This window comes from Oncorhynchus gorbuscha, linkage group LG22, assembly GCF_021184085.1.
Source record: "Oncorhynchus gorbuscha isolate QuinsamMale2020 ecotype Even-year linkage group LG22, OgorEven_v1.0, whole genome shotgun sequence".
Classification (NCBI taxonomy): Eukaryota; Metazoa; Chordata; class Actinopteri; order Salmoniformes; family Salmonidae; genus Oncorhynchus; species Oncorhynchus gorbuscha.
The window spans coordinates 38,589,128-38,612,908 of NC_060194.1; the positions used below are offsets into that span (position 1 = coordinate 38,589,128).

At 45.5% G+C, this 23,781-nt stretch overlaps 1 protein-coding gene across 1 annotated transcript in view; it reads left to right on the forward strand.

Annotated features, from left to right (window-relative positions):
- Positions 1-17,064, forward strand: part of LOC124010146 (protein FAM102B-like) — a 35,756-nt gene extending 18,692 nt beyond the window's left edge. Inside the window, exons 5-11 of the mRNA XM_046322523.1 lie at positions 1,609-1,655; positions 7,965-8,071; positions 10,475-10,570; positions 10,771-11,008; positions 11,410-11,546; positions 15,954-16,017; positions 16,484-17,064. Of these exons, the coding sequence (XP_046178479.1) occupies positions 1,609-1,655; positions 7,965-8,071; positions 10,475-10,570; positions 10,771-11,008; positions 11,410-11,546; positions 15,954-16,017; positions 16,484-16,526 (732 nt within the window). The 3' untranslated portion in view covers positions 16,527-17,064. The remainder of the gene's footprint in view (positions 1-1,608; positions 1,656-7,964; positions 8,072-10,474; positions 10,571-10,770; positions 11,009-11,409; positions 11,547-15,953; positions 16,018-16,483) is intronic.
- Positions 17,065-23,781: the final 6,717 nt, after the last annotated feature.

Here is a 23,781-nt window from a genome sequence, read left to right on the forward strand (position 1 = left end):
TGCTCTACTTGGCTCTGTCTACTACTCTAGAATGGGTTGCTCTACTTGGCTCTGTCTACTACTCTAGAATGGGTTGCTCTACTTGGCTCTCTCTACTACTCTAGAATGGGTTGCTCTACTTGGCTCTGATTCTACTACTCTAGAATGGGTTGCTCTACTTGGCTCTGTCTACTACTCTAGAATGGGTTGCTCTACTTGGCTCTGTCTACTACTCTAGAATGGGTTGCTCTACTTGGCTCTGTTCTACTACTCTAGAATGGGTTGCTCTACTTGGCTCTGTCTACTACTCTAGAATGGGTTGCTCTACTTGGCTCTGTCTACTACTCTAGAATGGGTTGCTCTACTTGGCTCTGTCTACTACTCTAGAATGGGTTGCTCTACTAAATACTGATTCTGAAACTCTAGAATGGGTTGCTCTACTTGGCTCTGTCTACTACTCTAGAATGAGTTGCTCTACTTGGCTCTGTCTACTACTCTAGAATGGGTTGCTCTACTTGGCTCTGTGTCTACTACTCTAGAATGGGTTGCTCTACTTGGCTCTGTGTCTGCTACTCTAGAATGGGTTGCTCTACTTGGCTCTGTGTCTGCTACTCTAGAATGGGTTGCTCTACTTGGCTCTGATTCTACTACTCTAGAATGGGTTGCTCTACTTGGCTCTGATTCTACTACTCTAGAATGGGTTGCTCTACTTGGCTCTGTGTCTGCTACTCTAGAATGGGTTTCCCTACTTGGCTCTGTGTCTACTACTCTAGAATGGGTTGCTCTACTTGGCTCTGATTCTACTACTCTAGAATGGGTTGCTCTACTTGGCTCTGTGTCTGCTACTCTAGAATGGGTTTCCCTACTTGGCTCTGTGTCTACTACTCTAGAATGGGTTGCTCTACTTGGCTCTGTGTCTACTACTCTAGAATGGGTTGCTCTACTTGGCTCTGATTCTACTACTCTAGAATGGGTTGCTCTACTTGGCTCTGTGTCTGCTACTCTAGAATGGGTTTCCCTACTTGGCTCTGTGTCTACTACTCTAGAATGGGTTGCTCTACTTGTCTACACTGGGACCACTGATCTGAAATGCCTGGATAGGTGAAAAGCCTGTTACTAATGAGTGGTCATGAGGGAGAGGAGAGAAAGGGAACCGTGTGAGGTTGTTGAGTCATAGCCAACATAGCTGAGTATTGGCACACATTGGGAGAAAGCTAATTGTTGGTTGTCACCCTGCCCTGCCCCCTAGTCACCATATGTTTACTAGTGTGTATGGGTAAACAGTCAGTAACTAGGGGTGTAATATCACTCAGTACAGTTCAGGATGAAGTATCCTAATGATGCAACTGCTCTGACATGTGCATGAAGACAGGCAGGTCTGGGCCTGCGATATAGGACAGGCACCTGTAACCCTGTGAATGGATGTTGTAGATGTTTTGGGTAGAAGTTGTACTTAGACACATGTCTAGGATCAGCTTACCTATCCTAAATACTAACCTGAAACGGTGAAAGGGGAAAAGACGAAACTGACCTTAGATCAGTGTCAAGGGGCGACTTTATTCTATTTCATAGGGCCTGCCGATGTGTACGATCCCTGCTGACATGGGTTTTCTGTCACCTCTGTCACAGGTCGTCATCAGCACACAGCTCATGTCTGGGGACCCCTGCTTTAAAACGTAAGTTAACCTTCTTTCAATCCTTTTGCTGGGTTATGCCACAAACATTTTTAGGACTTTTTAGGACATTTTTAGGACAGTTTTGGATAATGAATCAGTATAGGTAAGTAGGAAACATTGATGTGATTGGCAGACAGCCTGACCACAGATACAGAAGAAACCAACTGCACATTGAGCATCCTGTCTCTGAGTACACGCAAGAAACTCTGAGTCACAGAAACAAAGGAGACTAACTTCCGTCCCCGTAAGTCACTTTGGATAAAAGCTAAATGGCTAAATGTTTCTCTCTATTTGAAAGTCCGTGTAGATCAACAAATGGTCATACAATCATGGTATATATTATATAAAATGTTCTGGTTATTTTGGGTATCTTGTGTGGGCATAGTTTCCTCAGCACTACATCAATTATTTGAAGACAAAGAAAGTTGTGGACACAATCTAACCGACTGCTACCATTGAACATGAATAGAGACAGTTCTATTGTTTAGATGGTCTTAGGAGAACTTCCCCACAGATTGTGTCTGGTCTCTGTTGATAGAAACAACTGATTTGAGACCAGCTCAGACCTGAATGAAAACATTCTGAGCTAAACGCCACAGCAGGCCCAGGAACAGTAGTCAAAAAGACCATTACGTTCCCACACACTCCTGCCAGTGCTGAGAAGATGTGTGTTTGGATGGCTATACCTTTACTGTGAATACACACACACACACACACACACACACACACACACACACACACACACACACACACACACACACACACACACACACACACACACACACACACACACACACACACACACACACACACACACACACACACACACACACACACTCTGTCTGAATCACACACTTGCTATTACACCACACCTCTACACACTGTTCCTCGAACAGACAGTCTATCAACTGGCTGAATTGCACAGTGGATGCAATATTACATTTTACATTCATATACTGTAGCCTTTATATAGCCTCTATAGAGCCTCTATAGAGTCTTTATAGAACTGTTATAGAGCCTTTATAGAGCTGTTATAGAGCCATTATAGAACTGTTATAGAGCCTTTAGAGAGCTGTTATAGAGCCATTATAGAACTGTTATAGAGCCTTTAGAGAACTGTTATAGAGCCATTATAGAGCTGTTATAGAGCCTTTAGAGAGCTGTTAAAGAGCCATTATAGAACTGTTATAGAGCCTTTAGAGAGCTGTTATAGAGCCATTATAGAACTGTTATAGAGCCTTTGGAGAGCTGTTATAGAGCCATTATAGAACTGTTATAGAGCCTTTGGAGAGCTGTTATAGAGCCATTATAGAACTGTTATAGAGCCTTTGGAGAGCTGTTATAGAGCGTTTATAGTCTGTTTAGAGCGGACAATAAAAACCCTTTGTGTCTGAGTGTGGTAACTGAGTCACAGAGGAAGACAAGCCAGAGAACAAACAGACAGACTCACGATATTGTACTCACTAGTATTGAGCCTGGTATCATTTTACTATGTAGGTGGAAGGGGGGGAATGGATTCTAATATACTGCTGGGATCTAGATGCCAGGAAGGATTCAGAATCAGTCCCCACATACACATTGCATGTTGAGTTGGTTAGTGTGGGAGGGTTGCCTTGGCTGAGGCCTCTGATAATGCAGTGAACTGGAGAGATGGTTAGTGTGGGAGGGTTGCCTTGGCCGAGGCCTCTGATAATGCAGTGAACTGGAGAGATGGTTAGTGTGGGAGGGTTGCCTTGTCTGAGGCCTCTGATAATGCAGTGAACTGGAGAGATGGTTAGTGTGGGAGGGTTGCCTTGGCCGAGGCCTCTGATAATGCAGTGAACTGGAGAGATGGTTAGTGTGGGAGGGTTGCCTTGTCTGAGGCCTCTGATAATGCAGTGAACTGGAGAGATGGTTAGTGTGGGAGGGATAATGCAGTGAACTGGAGAGATGGTTAGTGTGGGAGGGTTGGCCTGGCCGAGGCCTCTGATAATGCAGTGAACTGGAGAGATGGTTAGTGTGGGAGGGTTGCCTTGGCCGAGGCCTCTGATAATGCAGTGAACTGGAGAGATGGTTAGTGTGGGAGGGTTGCCTTGTCTGAGGCCTCTGATAATGCAGTGAACTGGAGAGATGGTTAGTGTGGGAGGGTTGCCTTGTCTGAGGCCTCTGATAATGCAGTGAACTGGAGAGATGGTTAGTGTGGGAGGGTTGCCTTGTCTGAGGCCTCTGATAATGCAGTGAACTGGAGAGATGGTTAGTGTGGGAGGGTTGCCTTGTCTGAGGCCTCTGATAATGCAGTGAACTGGAGAGATGGTTAGTGTGGGAGGGTTGCCTTGTCTGAGGCCTCTGATAATGCAGTGAACTGGAGAGATGGTTAGTGTGGGAGGGTTGCCTTGGCTGAGGCCTCTGATAATGCAGTGAACTGGATAGATGGTTAGTGTGGGAGGATTGCCTTGGCTGAGGCCTCTGATAATGCAGTGAACTGGAGAGATGGTTAGTGTGGGAGGGTTGCCTTGGCTGAGGCATCTGATAATGCAGTGAACTGGAGGGATGGTTAGTGTGGGAGGGTTGCCTTGTCTGAGGCCTCTGATAATGCAGTGAACTGGAGAGATGGTTAGTGTGGGAGGGTTGACTTGTCTGAGGCCTCTGATAATGCAGTGAACTGGAGAGATGGTTAGTGTGGGAGGGTTGCCTTGTCTGAGGCCTCTGATAATGCAGTGAACTGGAGAGATGGTTAGTGTGGGAGGGTTGCCTTGTCTGAGGCCTCTGATAATGCAGTGAACTGGAGAGATGGTTAGTGTGGGAGGGTTGCCTTGGCTGAGGCCTCTGATAATGCAGTGAACTGGATAGATGGTTAGTGTGGGAGGATTGCCTTGGCTGAGGCCTCTGATAATGCAGTGAACTGGAGAGATGGTTAGTGTGGGAGGGTTGCCTTGTCTGAGGCCTCTGATAATGCAGTGAACTGGAGAGATTCCAGCACAACACTTTCATGCATTCGTAAAGTGCCGGAGTGTCTCTGAGGTCTCCTCTCTGTGTGTGTGTGTGGGTGTGTGTGTCTTACTGAACTGTCCTACAGAATATAACTCACACACAGTGTGTGCGTTGGACATATTTCAGAGCTCTGTGGAAAGAAAGCCAAGGCTTTATCGTAAGAGAAGAAACCACTCCAAAACTACTGACATCACACCCACACCTCCTCACATTCATCACATAATGTCACTCTCGCTTTCTCCCCCTCTCTGTATCTCTGTTTAACTTTCTCCCCTCTCTGTCTCTCTGTTTAACTTTCTCCCCCCCTCTGTATCTCTCTGTTTAACTTTATCTCCCCCTCTCTCTGTATATCTCTGTTTAACTTTCTCCCCCTCTGTCTCTCTGTTTAACTTTATCTCCCCCTCTCTGTATCTCTCTGTTTAACTTTCTCTCCCCCCTCTCTGTATCTCTGTTTAACTTTCTCCCCCTCTGTCTCTCTGTTTAACTTTATCTCCCCCTCTCTCTGTATCTCTCTGTTTAACTTTCTCTCCCCCTCTCTGTATCTCTGTTTAACTTTATCTCCCCCTCTCTCTGTATCTCTCTGTTTAACTTTCTCTCCCCCTCTCTGTATCTCTGTTTAACTTTCTCTCCCCCTGTTTAACTTTCTCTCCTCTCTGTATCTCTGTTTAACTTTCTCTCCCCCTCTCTCTGTATCTCTCTGTTTAACTTTCTCTCCACCCATCTCTCTCTGTTTCTACTTCTTCCTCACTTTCACATTTTCTATCCCTCTATATCTCACTTTGCCTCTTCTACATCATTTTAGTCCACCCCCTCTCCCCTCATGAATTAGCCTCGTTCACCAGAAAAATACAATAATTGAGAGACGTGGTGGTTTCCTGTGTTGTAAAAGAAGTGAGAGACGTGGTGGTTTCCTGTGTTGTAAAAGAAGTGAGAGACGTGGTGGTTCCTGTGTTGTAAAAGCGGGGTTATTAAAGAGCAGAAGAGCAGCTAACCGGAAATATAGCTTATGAAAACCTTTTAGGATCTTATTACAGATCAGAACTTCTGATAGGGTATTATTAATGTCCTCTACTGTGATTAATGTTCTCTACTGTGATTAATGTCCTCTACTGTGATTAATGTCCTCTACTGTTATTAATGTCCTCTACTGTGATTAATGTCCTCTACTGTTATTAATGTCCTCTACTGTGATTAATGTCCTCTACTGTGATTTATGTCCTCTACTGTTATTAATGTCCTCTACTGTTATTAATGTCCTCTACTGTGATTAATGTTCTCTACTGTGATTAATGTTCTCTACTGTGATTAATGTTCTCTACTGTGATTAATGTCCTCTACTGTGATTAATGTTCTCTACTGTGATTAATGTCCTCTACTGTGATTCATGTCCTCTACTGTGATTAATGTTCTCTACTGTGATTAATGTCCTCTACTGTGATTCATGTCCTCTACTGTGATTAATGTTCTCTACTGTGATTAATGTCCTCTACTGTTATTAATGTCCTCTACTGTGATTAATGTCCTCTACTGTTATTAATGTCCTCTACTGTGATTAATGTCCTCTACTGTGATTGATGTCCTCTACTGTGATTAATGTCCTCTACTGTGATTGATGACCTCTACTGTGATTAATGTCCTCTACTGTTATTAATGTCCTCTACTGTGATTGATGTCCTCTACTGTGATTAATGTCCTCTACTGTGATTGATGTCCTCTACTGTGATTAATGTCCTCTACTGTGATTAATGTCCTCTACTGTGATTCATGTCCTCTACTGTGATTAATGTCCTCTACTGTGATTAATGTCCTCTACTGTGATTAATGTCCTCTACTGTGATTAATGTCCTCTACTGTGATTGATGTCCTCTACTGTGATTAATGTCCTCTACTGTGATTAATGTCCTCTACTGTGATTGATGTCCTCTACTGTGATTAATGTCCTCTACTGTGATTGATGTCCTCTACTGTGATTAATGTCCTCTACTGTGATTAATGTCCTCTACTGTGATTAATGTCCTCTACTGTGATTAATGTCCTCTACTGTGATTAATGTCCTCTACTGTGATTAATGTCCTCTACTGTGATTGATGTCCTCTACTGTGATTGATGTCCTCTACTGTGATTAATGTCCTCTACTGTGATTAATGTCCTCTACTGTTATTAATGTCCTCTACTGTGATTGATGTCCTCTACTGTGATTGATGTCCTCTACTGTTATTAATGTCCTCTACTGTTATTAATGTCCTCTACTGTGATTAATGTTCTCTACTGTGATTAATGTTCTCTACTGTGATTAATGTTCTCTACTGTGATTAATGTCCTCTACTGTGATTCATGTCCTCTACTGTGATTAATGTTCTCTACTGTGATTAATGTCCTCTACTGTTATTAATGTCCTCTACTGTGATTAATGTTCTCCACTGTTATTAATGTCCTCTACTGTTATTAATGTCCTCTACTGTTATTAATGTCCTCTACTGTTATTAATGTCCTCTACTGTGATTCATGTCCTCTACTGTGATTAATGTTCTCTACTGTGATTAATGTCCTCTACTGTGATTCATGTCCTCTACTGTGATTAATGTTCTCTACTGTGATTAATGTCCTCTACTGTTATTAATGTCCTCTACTGTGATTAATGTCCTCTACTGTGATTGATGTCCTCTACTGTGATTAATGTCCTCTACTGTTATTAATGTCCTCTACTGTTATTAATGTCCTCTACTGTGATTAATGTTCTCTACTGTGATTAATGTTCTCTACTGTGATTAATGTTCTCTACTGTGATTAATGTCCTCTACTGTGATTCATGTCCTCTACTGTGATTAATGTTCTCTACTGTGATTAATGTCCTCTACTGTTATTAATGTCCTCTACTGTGATTAATGTTCTCTACTGTGATTAATGTTCTCTACTGTGATTAATGTCCTCTACTGTTATTAATGTTCTCTACTGTGATTAATGTCCTCTACTGTGATTAATGTCCTCTACTGTTATTAATGTCCTCTACTGTGATTTATGTCCTCTACTGTGATTTATGTCCTCTACTGTGATTAATGTCCTCTACTGTAGATCTGTGCAGTCAGTCCTAAGGTTGTTTTTAGGAAGGGAAGGGTCATGTTATGTCATAAAGGTTGTAGGCAGGATGATTGTATAAGATGTGTTTATACCATTTAGCCAGTCACTTTCAAATGACCGTATGAACAAACAGATGGACATCCTCAAACCAACCAACAACCGTACATGATAACAAGTATGTTTGGAACAGGTGTGTGGGGTGTTGGGTTTGGGTTGTAAAATGGGTCAGGGTGAATGTCAATGTCCCTGTGTCCCCTTTAGGCCACCGTCCACAGCCATGAAACTGGGCATCCAGCAGGCAGAGGCAGGGTGTCTCTACGAAGACAGGAAGGGAGGGGACACCCACACACCCTGTCTCCCCATACCAGGTACACACACACCCTGCCTCCCCATACCAGGTACACACACACCCTGCCTCCCCATACCAGGTACACACACACCCTGCCTCCCCATACCAGGTACACACACACCCTGCCTCCCCATACCAGGTACACACACACCCTGCCTCCCCATACCAGGTACACACACACACCCACACACCCTGTCTCCCCATACCAGGTACACACACACCCTGCCTCCCCATACCAGGTACACACACACCCTGCCTCCCCATACCAGGTACACACACACACCCACACACCCTGTCCCCCCATACCAGGTACACACACACCCTGCCTCCCCATACCAGGTACACACACACACGCACGCACGCACACACACACACACACACACACACACACACACACACACACACACACACACACACACACACACACACACACACACACACACACACACACACACACACACACACACACACACACACCTTGCCTCCCCATACCAGGTACACACACACACACACACACACACACACACACACACACACACACACACACACACACACACACACACACACACACACACACACACACACACACACACACAGGTACACACACACACACACACACACACACACCTCCCCATACCAGGTACACACACACACACACACACACACACACACACACACACACACACACACACCCCACACCACACACACACACACACCCTGCCTCCCCATACCAGGTACACACACACACTCCCCATACCAGGTACACAGCACCTCCCCATACCAGGAAACAAACACACCCTGCCTCCCCATACCAGGTACACACACACCCTGCCTCCCCATACCAGGTACACACACACCCTGCCTCCCCATACCAGGTACACACACACACACACACACACACACACACACACACACACACACACACACACACACACACACACACACACACACACACACACACACACACACACACACACACACACACACACACACACACACCCTGCCTCCCCATACCAGGTACACACACACACACCCTGCCTCCCCATACCAGGTACACACACACACCCTTCCTCCCCATACCAGGTACACAGCCACACCCTGCCTCCCCATACCAGGAAAACAAACACACCCTGCCTCCCCATACCAGGTACACACACACCCTGCCTCCCCATACCAGGTACACACACACCCTGCCTCCCCATACCAGGTACACACACACACACACACACACACACACACACACACACACACACACACACACACACACACACACACACACACACACACACACACACACACACACACACACACACACACACACACACACACACATTTACATTTAAGTCATTTAGCAGACGCTCTTATCCAGAGCGACTTACAAATTGGTGCATTCACCTTATGACATCCAGTGGAACAGTCACTTTACAATAGTGCATCTAAATCTTAAAGGGGGGGGGGTGAGAAGGATTACTTATCCCTGCCTCCCCATACCAGGTACACAGCCACACCCTGCCCCCCCATACCAGGTACACACACACACACCTCTGGGTACCAGGAAAACACACACACACACCCTGTCTCCCCATACACACACACCCTGTCTTCCCATACACACACACCCTGTCTCCCCATACACACACACCCTGTCTCCTCATACACACACACCCTGTCTCCCCATACACACACACCCTGTCTCCCCATACACACACACCCTGTCTCCCCATACACACAGACCCTGTCTCCCCATACACACACACCCTGTCTCCCCATACACACACACCCTGTCTCCCCATACACACACACACACCCTGTCTCCTTATACACACACACCCTGTCTCCTCATACACACACACCCTGTCTCCTCATACACACACACCCTGTCTCCTCATACACACACACCCTGTCTCCCCATACACACACACCCTGTCTCCCCATACACACACACACCCTGTCTCCTCATACACACACACCCTGTCTCCCCATACACACACACCCTGTCTCCCCATACACACACACCCTGTCTCCCCATACACACACACCCTGTCTCCCCATACACACACACCCTGTCTCCCCATACACACACACCCTGTCTCCCCATACACACACACCCTGTCTCCCCATACACACACACCCTGTCTCCCCATACACACACACCCTGTCTCCTCATACACACACACCCTGTCTCCCCATACACACACACCCTGTCTCCCCATACACACTCACCCTGTCTCCTCATACACACACACCCTGTCTCCCCATACACACACACCCTGCCTCTGCGTACCAGGAACACTCACCCAAACACGCACATCCCGCCAGCTCTGGACACTTTTGAATTGATTTACAGCAGTATGGCAGGATTGAACCCTGTTATTCATTAATCATTAGTGCTAATGTTGTGCTGCTATCCACTCCTGCTCAGAGCCCCCAGGGAAGTGTGTGTCTGTTCCTGATGAGCCGAGAGCATCTGGCCACTCTAGAACATCCAGCTATGCCAGCCAACAGTCCAAAGTGTCAGGTATCTAAACACCACGTCTGAACCAGATATTAATTACAAAAGGCTACGACCTATTATGAATGAAATACGATGATGTATGTATGAATGTCTGAAAAGCCATAGCTTGCCCTCAGAGTTATCTTTGTGGTTGTGAAATCTGTCTCCATTAAGTGTCTGCCACTGTCATGTGGAGTGTAACATTGCCTACTCGTTCCCTATAGGCTATAGCTCAGGTCACTCACGTTCCTCCAGCCTATCAGAGCTAACACACAAGAGGAACCCCTCAGCGGGCTCCACCTCCACAGGCATCGGCAGTATTCCTGAACCCAGCGTGGACCGGGTGGCTGAGAGGGAGGCCCGCTCTACACCTCCTGTCTCTGTCACCTGTTCCTGCTCCCCCGTACCTGAACATCCCCCCACCCCCGCAAAGAGCTCTGCCTCCTCAGAGAGACTCAGCAGGTAATATCTACACACTTACTCACCTCTGACCTTTCAACCTGAACACCCCCCCCCCTCCCCCACCCCCACACAGAGCTCTGCCTCTTCAGAGAGACTCAGCAGATAATATCTACACACTCACTCACCTCTGACCTTTCAACGGAGTATCACAATGTAATCATCAGACGAGAACAGTAGTCTGTTATGGTGCTGCTGGCAATGTTCCATCTCATCCTTCTTTCTTTCTCACGTGTGTGTGTGTATATACATGGTGTGTGTGTATATACATGGTGTGTGTGTGCATGTGTGTGTACATACGTTGTGTGTGTGTATATACATGGTGTGTGTGTATATATATGGTGTGTGTGTGTGTATATACATGGTGTGTGTACATACGTTGTGTGTGTGTGTGTGTGTCTCAGGTATCCAGTGAAGCAGAGCTCGGTGGAGTGTCAGCTGAAGAGGGTAGACGCCACACGGGTCGACGCTGATGACATCGTGGAGAAGATCCTCCAGAGCCAGGACTTCAGCCACGGCCCGCTGGACTCCAGCGCTGAGGGTACGCTCACCATGCTAGATGTTAGCTCAATGTTCAGGGCTAGACTTTACCCAGCTCAGACACTTAGACTAGCTCAGAGGGCTAGACTTTACCCAGCTCAGACACTTAGACTAGCTCAGAGGGCTAGACTTTACCCAGCTCAGACACTTAGACTAGCTCAGAGGGCCTTCTGTAGCTCAGTTGGTAGAGCATGGCGCTTGTAACGCCAGGGTAGTGGGTTCGATCCCGGGACCACCCATACGTAGAATGTATGCACACATGACTGTAAGTCGCTTTGGATAAAAGCGTCTGCTAAATGGCATATATTATTATTATTATTACTTAGACTAGCTCAGAGGGCTAGGCTTTACCCAGCTCAGACACTTAGACTAGACTTTACCCAGCTCAGACACTTAGACTAGCTCAGAGGGCTAGGCTTTACCCAGCTCAGACACTTAGACTAGCTCAGAGGGCTAGGCTTTACCCAGCTCAGACACTTAGACTAGGTCAGAGGGCTAGGCTTTACCCAGCTCAGACACTTAGACTAGCTCAGAGGGCTAGGCTTTACCCAGCTCAGACACTTAGACTAGCTCAGAGGGCTAGGCTTTACCCAGCTCAGACACTTAGACTAGCTCAGAGGGCTAGGCTTTAGCCAGCTCAGACACTTAGACTAGCTCAGAGGGCTAGGCTTTACCCAGCTCAGACACTTAGACTAGCTCAGAGGGCTAGACTTTACCCAGCTCAGACACTTAGACAAGTTCAGAGTACAAGACTTTACCCAGCTCTCTTTCTTCAGAGACTGCAGCCAAGATTTAGTGGAGTCTATTGTAGAGGAAACTGTTTCCATGGATACTAGCAGGAATATAGGCCATAGTGGAGAGAGAGTTTAGTATGTGAGAGATGACTCCTGGCAGAGCTCTGCATATACCAGTCACATCAGACAGACTGATGTCCTGTACACATCACAAGTAATGGTTACTTTCTTCTGCTTTTTAAACATTTATTTAACCAGGTAGGCCAGATCACCTTTATTTAACCAGGTAGGCCAGATCACCTTTATTTAACCAGGTAGGCCAGATCGCCTTTATTTAACCAGGTAGGCCAGATCACCTTTATTTAACCAGGTAGGCCAGATCACCTTTATTTAACCAGGTAGGCCAGATCACCTTTATTTAACCAGGTAGGCCAGATCACCTTTATTTAACCAGGTAGGCCAGATCACCTTTATTTAACCAGGTAGGCTAGTTGAGAACAAGTTCTCATTCACAACTGCGACCTGGCCAAGATAAAGCAAAGCAGTGTGACACAAACAACAACACAGAGTTACACATGGAATAAACAATAAACAAGCCAATAACACAAACAGTTCAATGACACATTAGAGAAAAGAAAGTCTGTATACATTGTGTGCAAAAGGCATGAGGAGGTGGGCAATAAATAGGCCATAGGAGAGATACTGGTGTGCAAAAGAGCAGAAAAGTAAATAAAAACAGTATGGGGATGAGGTAGGTAGATTGGGTGGGCTATTTACAGATGGACTATGTACAGCTGCAGCGATCGGTTAGCTGCTCAGATAGTTGATGTTTAAAGTTGGTGAGGGAAATAAAAGTCTCCAACTTCAGCGATTTTTGCAATTCTTTCCAGTCACGGGCAGCAGAGAACTGAAAGGAAAGGCGGTGTTGGCTTTGGGGATGATAAGTGAGATATACCTGGTGGAACGTGTGCAACTGGTGGGTGTTGTTATCGTGACCAGTGAACTGAGATAAGGCGGAGCTTTACCTAGACTTATAGATGACCTGTAGCCAGTGGGTCTGGCGACGAATATGTAGCGAGGGCCAGCCAACTAGAGCATACAGGTCGCAGTGGTGGGTGGTATAAGGTGATTTGGTAACAAAACAGATGGCACTGTGATAGACTGCATCCAGTTTGCTCAGTAGAGTGTTGGAAGCTATTTTGTCAATGACATTGCCGAAGTCGAGGATCGGGAGGATAGTCAGTTTTACTAGGGTAAGTTTGGCGGCGTGAGTGAAGGAGGCTTTGTTGCGAAATAGAAAGCCGATTCTAGATTTGATTTTGGATTGGAGATGTTTAATATGAGTCTGGAAGGACTCTAATGGACTCTAAAGGTACCTAATGGACTTTTTGATTAGCTATTTCAGTTGACTCGTTTTTTCAAAGCCCCTTAACTCCCTGTCTCTCTCACAGTAAAGCCCCTCCACTCCCTGTCTCTCTCACAGTAAAGCCCCTCCACTCCATGTCTCTCTCACAGTAAAGCCCCTCCACTCCCTGTCTCTCTCACAGGAAAGCCCCTCCACTCCCTGTCTCACTCACAGTAAAGCCCCTCCACTCCCTGTCTCTCTCACAGTAAAGCCCCTCCACTCCCTGTCTCACTCACAGTAAAGCCCCTCCACTCCCTGTCTCTAAGGATAAAGCCCCTCCACTCCCTGTCTCTCTCACAGTAAAGCCTCTCCACTCCCTGTCTCTCTATTGTAAAGCCTCTCCACTCCCTGTCTCTCTCACAGTAAAGCCTCTCCACTCCCTGTCTCTCTATTGTAAAGCCTCTCCACTCCCTGTCTCTCTCACAGTAAAGCCTCTCCACTCCCTGTCTCTCTATTGTAAAGCCTCTCCACTCCCTGTCTCTCTCACAGTAAAGCCTCTCCACTCCCTGTCTCTCTCACGGTAAAGCCCCTCCACTCCCTGTCTCTCTATTGTAAAACCTCTCCACTCCCTGTCTCTCTCACAGTAAAGCCTCTCCACTCCCTGTCTCTCTCACAGTAAAGCCTCTCCACTCCCTGTCTCTCTCACGGTAAATCCCCTCCACTCCCTGTCTCTCTCACGGTAAATCCCCTCCACTCCCTGTCTCTCTCATAATAAAGCCTCTCCACTCCCTGTCTCTCTATTGTAAAGCCCCTCCACTCCCCGTCTCTCTCACAGTAAAGCCTCTCCACTCCCTGTCTCTCTCACAGTAAAGCCTCTCCACTCCCTGTCTCTCTCACAGTAAAGCCCCTCCACTCCCTGTCTCTCTCACAGTAAAGCCTCTCCACTCCCTGTCTCTCTCACAGTAAAGCCTCTCCACTCCCCGTCTCTCTCACAGTAAAGCCCCTCCACTCCCTGTCTCTCTCACAGTAAAGCCTCTCCACTCCCCGTCTCTCTCACAGTAAAGCCCCTCCACTCCCTGTCTCTCTCAGGGTAAAAAAATATATATGTTATTAGTCACATGCGCCGAATACAACAGGTATTTAACCGTCTCTCCACCTTACAGTGAAATGCTTACTTACGAGCCCCTAACCAACAATCCAGTTAAAAAAAATATGGATAAGAATAAGAAATAAAAGCAACAAGTAATTATAGAGCAGCAGTAAAGTAACAGTAGCGAGACTCTATAAAGGGGTGTACCGGTACAGAGTTGATGTGCGGGGGCACCGGTTAGTTGAGGTAATATATACATGTAGGTAGAGTTATTAAAGTGACTTTACATAGATGATAACAACAGAGAGCTGCGGCAGTGTAAAAGAGGGGGGGCAATGCAAATAGTCTGGGTAGCCATTTGATTAGATGTTCAGGAGTCTTATGGCTTGGGGGTAGAAGCTGTTTAGAACCTCTTGGACCTAGACTTGGTGCTCTGGTACCGCTTGCCATGCGGTAGCAGAGAGAACAGTCTATGACGACTAGGGTGGCTGTAGTCTGACAATTATTTGGGCCTTCCTCTGACACCGCCTGATATAGAGGTCCTGGATGGCAGGAAGCTTGGCCCCAGGGATGTACTGGGCCGTTTGCACTACCATCTGTAGTGCCTTGTGTTCGGAGGCCGAGCAGTTGCCATGCCTGTCTCTCTCACTGTAAAGCCCCTCCACTCCCTGTCTCACTCACAGTAAAGCCCCTCCACTCCCTCTCTCTCTCACAGTAAAGCACCTCCACTCCCTGTCTCTCTCACAGTAAAGCCTCTCCACTCCCTGTCTCTCTATTGTAAAGCCCCTCCACTCCATGTCTCTCACAGTAAAGCCTCTCCACTCCCTGTCTCTCTCACGGTAAAGCCCCTCCACTCCCTGTCTCTCTCACGGTAAAGCCCCTCCACTCCATGTCTCTCACAGTAAAGCCTCTCCACTCCCTGTCTCTCTCACGGTAAAGCCCCTCCACTCCCTGTCTCTCTCACAGTAAAGCCTCTCCACTCCCTGTCTCTCTATTGTAAAGCCCCTCCACTCCATGTCTCTCACAGTAAAGCCTCTCCACTCCCTGTCTCTCTCACGGTAAAGCCCCTCCACTCCCTGTCTCTCTCACGGTAAAGCCCCTCTACTCCCTTTCTCTCTCAAACTAAAGAATGCTTGTCAATAACCACTTATTTTTAGATGGCTAAGCAAATAACCTCAGGCCATTTTGGCAGCGTGGCGACCTTGCGTTGATTGACAGTATCTTGTTTGTGCGTTACAGAGGAGGGGCTCAAGCTGTTTGTTGGTCCTGGTGGAAGCACAGCGCTGGGAAGCCAACACACCAGGTGGGTGACATTATTACCTAATGCATCAGAAAGTGGGTGACACCATAGAGGTAGAATGACTACAAACGGACACACAACAGCAGGCACTCCTAGCAACAATCACTGTCACTGAATCACAGATAACAGATAACATTTAAAGGGATAGGGCACAATTTTGTCAATTAACTATCTACCTCTAACTTCCTTCATACTGGATGCAGACAAAAAACATGTATCCATTAAGTAGATAAAATACTTAATTGTCAAAATCTTGCACTGTCCCTTTAATGCACAAGGGCCAATCGATAGAATATATGATCAATTTGTAAGTCGCTCTGGATAAGAGCGTCTGCTAAATGACTTAAATGTAAATGTAATCAATAGAATGTGATTGTTTGTTGTGAAGTGTTTTTCAGTAACACCCTTTCACTTGTTTGGTGTGAGTTGTTGCTGGTTGGATAATAACGTGTGTGACGTTCTCTTTCAGGGTTGGCGCAGGGCCCTACGAGCAGGTGGTGATCAGACGCTAGCCCCCTGGGAGTGGATGTGTCTCATAAGGTGCCAGAACACCACAGAGTCTGACAGAGGGAAATAGTTCTCACCTCTATGCAGGACAAACCTTTTGTTCCAATGGGAGTCCAGGTCTGAGGTGTGGAACCTGTGTAAGCCTGCTCCCCTAGTGTTGAAGCCAGGAGGTGACCTGAAGTTCATGATTACAACTTGTTCAATAATTTTCAGAAGAAAGAGGATATATTGATATATATACACACACTGTGCAGTCAGAAAGTATTGAGACCCCTTGATTCTTTCCACATTTTGTTACAGTCTTATTCTAAAATGGATTATATATATATATATATATATATATATATATATATATATATATATATTCAATCTACACACAATACCCCATAATGACAAAGCAAAAACAATTTTTCGACATTTATTAAAAGTGGAAATATCACATTTACATAAGTATTCAGACCCTTTACTCAGTACTGTGTTGAAGCACATTTGGCAGCGATTACAGCCCTGAGTCTTCTTGGGTTTGACGCTACAAGCTTGGCGCTCCTGTATTTGGGGAGTGTCTCCCATTCTTCTCTGCAGATCCTCTCAAGCTTTTTCAGGATGGATGGGGAGCATCGCTGCACAGCTATTTTCAGCTCTCTCCAGAGATGTTCGATCGGGTTAAAGTGTGGGTTCTGGCTGGGCCACTCAAGGACATTCAGATACTTGTCCTAAAGCCACACCTGCATTTTTTTGGCTGTGTGCTTTGGGTCGCTGTCCTTTTGGAAGGTGAACCTTCGCCCCAGTATGAGGTCCTGAGAGCTCTGGAGCAGGTTTTCATCAAGGATCTCTTTGTACTTTTCTCTGTTAATCTTTTCCTCGATCCTGACTAGTCTCCCAGTCCCTGCCACTGAAAAACATCCCCACAGCATGATGCTGCCACCAACATGCGTCACAGTAGGGATGGTGCAAGGTTTCTTCCATTCAGGCCAAAGACTTCAATCTTGGTTTCATCAGACCGGAGAACCTTGTTTATCATGGTCTGAGAGTCCTTTCCAAACTCCAAGTGGGTAGACATGTGCCTTTTACTGAGGAGTGGCTTCCATCTGGCCACTCTACCATAAAAGCCTGATTGGTTGAGTGCTGCAGAGATGGTTGTCCTTCTGGAAGTTTTTCCCATCTCCACAGAGGAACTGGAGCTCTTTCAGAGTGACCTTTGGGTTCTTGTTCACCTCCCAAACCTTCTCCCCCGAAGTGGCCAGCTCTAGGAAGAGTCTTGGTGGTCCCAATCTTCTTCCATTTAATAATGAAGGAGGCCACTGTGTTCTTGGGGACCTTCAATGCTGCAGAAATATTTTGGTACCTTTCCCCAGATCTGTGCCTTAACACAATCCTCTTTTTGAGCTCTACGGACAATTCCTCCGACCTCATGGCTTGATTTTTGCTCTGACGTGCACTGTCAACTGTGGAACCTTATATAGACAGGTGTGTTCCTTTCCAAATCATGAAAAAAAATCAATTTTAGAATAAGGCTGCAACGTAACAAAATGTGGAAAAAGGGAAGGGGTCTGAATACTTTCCGAATGCAATGTATATATTGAGTACTGTTGGAATTAAACTGTGCAGAGTGGTATAATGTTCTCTACCAGAGAGGCTAGACTTTCAATTCTGCAGTACTTCTGTTCAATGAAGACTTCTTGTTATACAAGTAGGAGAATGCTCAGCTCTTACAACAAAAAGGGCTTGTTGTTTTTTTAAATGTTTTTTTTAGTCCTTCCAAATGGTTCTAGGTTACTCTGGGAGGTATTCTGTCATTTACTGTTTTATTGTTTGGTATGTTGCTGCTTGATATGTTCACTGTGTAAAATGTGTAGTATTTCACATACACAGGTGTTTTAACTGACAAAGTGTGGCAATGAGCTGGTTTCATTTTCCACAAGGACCTTAAAGCAGACTAAAGAACTATACACAGACAGCTTGCCTGGTGTCACCAACCTACAGGTGCCCTATTCTGTCAAATGAACAAAGATGAACTGGCATATCTGTGTAGCTATACATGGAGGTCCGAGAGGCAAGCACATCATTAGCTCAAGAACATTATTAAGATTCTATGAGCAGAGAAATGATATAAGTGCCAGATGGGGTTGCCTCTTGGCTCCTTACGATGAAGTAATGAAAGGAGGAGAAAGCAAAGGGAGGAGGAGTGTCAACATCAGATGGAGGTGAAGAAGATGTCCTTGTAGCTATAGAGTAGGGTTAAGGTTTCAAATCCTCAGGAAAAATGGTTATACAGTAAATGTACTATGCTCTATGATCCCAAAACGGACAGTTCAGTTCACACTGTGTTGCTTTGATATACAAAACTGTATTGGGAGAGAAGTCTCCTTGGTCAGAAAACATTCATCTTTTCAGAAAGCTTATTTTCATACAAAAACAGGCACTCCTAGCAACAACTACTAGTAAGTAGGAGGGAAAACTGATTTTGGGACAGTAAACATGGTTGACGTTTGGAAAGTGGGGCAAGTACAGCTTCACTCAAGAGAAGATGGAGTCTGTCAAGTACAGCGATCAAACCAAGATGTTAAGAGTCCTGCCAACCATCAACTATCTGCAAGGCCAAACATGACATTTCTATAAATGTTTGTCTTGTTCAGTGCTTTGTTGAGATACTGTTTGTGGAGTTTGTTATATCCATGATGTAAGTGTTACATCATTCAACTTCACATTCAGACTAGTTCTTGTGATTGTGTATGTTAATACTCTGCATTTGTCGGTTTTTACTGGTATGAATAAATTAGAGAAAGAATGCTCTTCAAATAAAATGTTATTGGTCACATACACATGGTTAGCAGATGTTAATGGTCACATACACATGGTTAGATGTTAATGTGAGTGTAGCGAAATGCTTGTGCTGTTAGTTCTGACAATGCAGTAATATCTGACAAATTCACAACAACTACCTTATACACACAAATGTAAAGGGATGAATAAGAATATGTACATATATATACAGTGGGGTAAAAAAAACTTGCACAATTGGTGGCTGACTAAATACTAAATACTGCTAAATGACTGAATAATGGACTGCCGTAGTGTCTGCTAAATGACTGAATAATGGACTACCGTAGTGTCTGCTAAATGACTGAATAATGGACTACCGTAGTGTCTGCTAAATGACTGAATAATGGACTACCGTAGTGTCTGCTAAATGACTGAATAATGGACTACCGTAGTGTCTGATAAATGACTGAATAATGGACTACCGTAGTGTTTGCTAAATGACTAATAAATAATGGACTACCGTAGTGTGCTAAATGACTGAATAATGGACTACCGTCGTGTGCTAAATGACTGAATAATGGACTACCGTAGTGTGCTAAATGACTAATGGACTACCGTAGTGTGCTAAATGACTAATAAATAATGGACTACCGTAGTGTGCTAAATGACTGAATAATGGACTACCGTCGTGTGCTAAATGACTAATGGACTACCGTAGTGTGCTAAATGACTAATAAATAATGGACTACCGTAGTGTGCTAAATGACTGAATAATGGACTACCGTCGTGTGCTAAATGACTGAATAATGGACTACCGTAGTGTGCTAAATGACTAATAAATAATGGGATTGATTGGCACTTTTCGCACCAATGTGCGTTGTGCTCGGTCTCCTAGAGATTGTCTCCTTGCTGAGCGGTAGGACCACGTGTTCCCATGGTGTTTATACTAGTAGTGTGCTAAATGACTGAATAATGGACTACCGTCGTGTGCTAAATGACTAATAAATAATGGACTACCGTAGTGTGCTAAATTACTGAATAATGGACTACCGTCGTGTGCTAAATGACTGAATAATGGACTACCGTAGTGTGCTAAATGACTGAATAATGGACTACCTGTCAGGACCCGGTTACGAACCCAGGTCTCCGGAGTGAGAAACAGTCACTTAACCAACTGAGCCACGAATAGTCGGCAGAACCCAGAAGATGAGGCAGACACAGCAGTGGTCCTTCTGTAGCTCAGTTGGTAGAGCATGGCGCTTGTAATGCCAGGGTAGTGGGTTTGATCCCCGGGACCACCCATACGTAGAATGTATGCACACATGACTGTAAGTCGCTTTGGATAAAAGCGTCTGCTAAATGGCATATATTATTATTATTATTATTACTTGAGACGGTGTATTTAATGAAGTAAAAAGTGAAGTTCTTCAGGAAAACATGTAACTCCACAACCTCAAAAGGAATCCTACAAGAACAAAGGTAATCCTCCAAGACAAAAAAAGGTAAATCCACAAGGTGGAAGGTAAAGCACAAAAAGCCTCAAAAGATACTAAAAAAAAAAAAAACAAGAACAAAAAACAGAATTCCACAAGATAGTCCACCGGGATCAACAAGAGTTCTCAGAGTACTAGGGCTGGGTGCTAACATACAAACACAGAGCAAAGAACAGAGGAAAACAAAGGGTTTAAATACAATCAGGGGAAATGAGGCACAGGTGCAAATAATAATGGGGATCAAGGGAAAACAAAAGGTCAAAAGGCACAATGGGGGCATCTAGTGACCAAAAACCGGAACAACCCTGGCCAAATCCTGACATGATGGCTGTTTAACAGTATGATGGCCTTGAGATAGAAGCTGTTTTTCAGTCTCTCGGTCCCAGCTTTGATCCACCTGTACTGACCTCGTCTTCTGGATAATAGTGGAGTGAACAGGCAGTGGATCGGGTGGTTGTTGTCCTTGATCTTTTTGGCCTTCCTGTGACATTGGGCACTGTAGGTGTCCTGGAGGGCAGGTCATTTGCCCCCGGTGATGCATTGTGCAGACCGTGTTACCCTCTGGAGAGCCTTGCAGTTGAGGGCGGTGCAGTTACCGTACCAGGCCGTGATACAGCCAGACAGGATGCTCTCGATTGTGTATCTGTAAAAATTTGTGAGTGTTTTAGGTGACTCCTGACCTCACCTCCTCCCTGTAGACCGTCTCGTCGTTGTTGGTAATCAGGCCTACAACTGTAGTGTTGTCTGCAAACTTGAATATTTGAGTTGGAAGCTTGCATGTCCACGCAGTTATGGGTGAACAGGGAGTACAGGAGAGGGCTGAGAACGCACCCTTGTGGGGCCCCAGTGTTGAGGATCAGCAGGGTGGAGATTTTGTTTCCTACCTTCACCACCTGGGGGCGGCCCGTCAGAAAGTCCAGGACTCAGGATGTTAAACTTTTATGACTTTCTTGTTTGTCCAATTCATACCCTTATCGTACTGTTTGTACCTTTATTATGTAGATATCCTACTCTGTTTGTTGTTTTTACGGTTATTTCTATAGACTGATGTTGCAAGTGCAGGTCCCACATTGTTCAATGTCCTAAATGTTGGAAGATTGTGAATTGGGATACAGTATAGAAATAACAAACACACATGCTGTGTTGTTCTGTAAAGTAATAAAACAATACAATTTATTTAAGAAACAACAGCTCTTGTTCAATAGATTTTGATTTTTTTCCCTATCCCCTGATAAACTGTGGCCTACTTTTCCTTCCTGGCAGCTACAAAACCCAAATGTAGTATGTATGTTGTCATGGTGAAAACGTGTTTCTTGTTTTCGATACAATAGATATCCTAGTACTTAATTCAGTCCCATGGGATGGGAATATTGATGGATGGATGGATGCTTCAAAAGCAGCTAGTGATATTTAAACAGTGAATCCATGCTGGCTCAAAGAGCTGTTACATAACTGCTGTCAGTAGTACTCAACACAGTGGGGGTTGAGAAAGGGCTCAGGGCTGCTCGTCACCGCCAGTCTGGCAGTCCTGCCTCTGGGTGAGATGCTTACAAAGTACCAGAGGACAGATGGCTGGCTACCGTGGCTATATACTATCACTGGCAGGGAGGGAGCGTTCCTGGAACACAGAGCTGCTACAATAGATTGTAAATGTGATGCTGATATTTGCAGCGTGAAAAGGCCCATATATTATAGCAAGGAGGGGAGGAACGTATACATGCAGTGAAGAACTGTCTTTCAACCCACCTTTAGAATATGTGGGAGAAGGGACTTGCATGACTGGATGGTCAGAGAATACTGCAGTGATTAAGGGGGAATGAACCAGCAACCCTACCTCCTGTGTAATAAGGGCCCAGACATCATGTTAGAAGCTGAAGTTTTCAGGTCTCCAGAGATGTTCGATTGGGTTAAAGTGCGGGTTCTGGCTTGCCCACTCAAGGACATTCAGAGACTTGTCCCAAAGCCACTCCTGCGTTGTCTTGGCTGTGTGCTTAGGGTCGTTGTCCTTTTGGAAGGGGTCGATGTTTTCAAATGGAGGAAGAGTAGTCGGCATAAATCAAAGATTGACAGATTACTTGTGTACATAGCTAGGACTGAAGGTATGGAACTTATGAAAGACACAGTAGCTACCCCAACATTGAACCAGTATCTGGGCCGAGGAGGAGACGATGAGAATATGACCTACTCCAGTGCTAGCCTCTCTACACTGACTTCCTGTTAAGGCAAGCGCTCATTTAAAGGTGTGATCTTCCTGTCTGGGTTGGCACCCCCCTTCGGGTTTGTGCCTTGGGGGAGATCTTCGTGGGATATACTCTGCCTTGTCTCAGGGTAGTAAGTTGGTGGTTTGAAGATAACCCTCTAGTGGTGTGGGGGCTGTGCTTTGGCAAAGTGGGTGGGGTTATATCCTGCCTGGTTGGCCCTGTCCAGCGGTATCGTCGGACGGGGCCACAGCGTCTCCAGACCCCTCCTGTCTCAGCCTCCAGTATTTATGCTGCAATAGTTTGTGTCAGAGGGCTTAGGGTCATTCTGTTATATCTGGAGTATTTCTCTTGTCTTACCCGGTGTCCTGTGAATTTAAGTATGCTCCCTTTAATTAACTTTCTTTCTCTCTTCTCTCTGAGGACCTGAGCCCTAGGACCAGGCCTCAGGACAACCTGGCTTTACTCATTGCTGTCCACCTGGCCGTGCTACTGCTCCAGTTTCAACTGTTCTGCCTGAGGCTATGGAACCCTGACCTGTTCACCGGACGTGCTACCTTGTCCCGGACCTTCTGTTTTCGAAGACAGCACCTGCTATCTCTAACTCTGAATGATCGGCTATGAAAAGCTAACTGACATTTACTCCTGAGGTGCTGACCTGTTGCACCCTCTACATCCACATCCACATTATTGTTTGACCCTGCTGGTCATCTACGAACGTTTTAACATCTTGGCCATGTACTGTTATAATCTCCACTCTTCTGGCACAGCCAAAGAGAACTTACCACCCCTCAGGATGGTTCCTC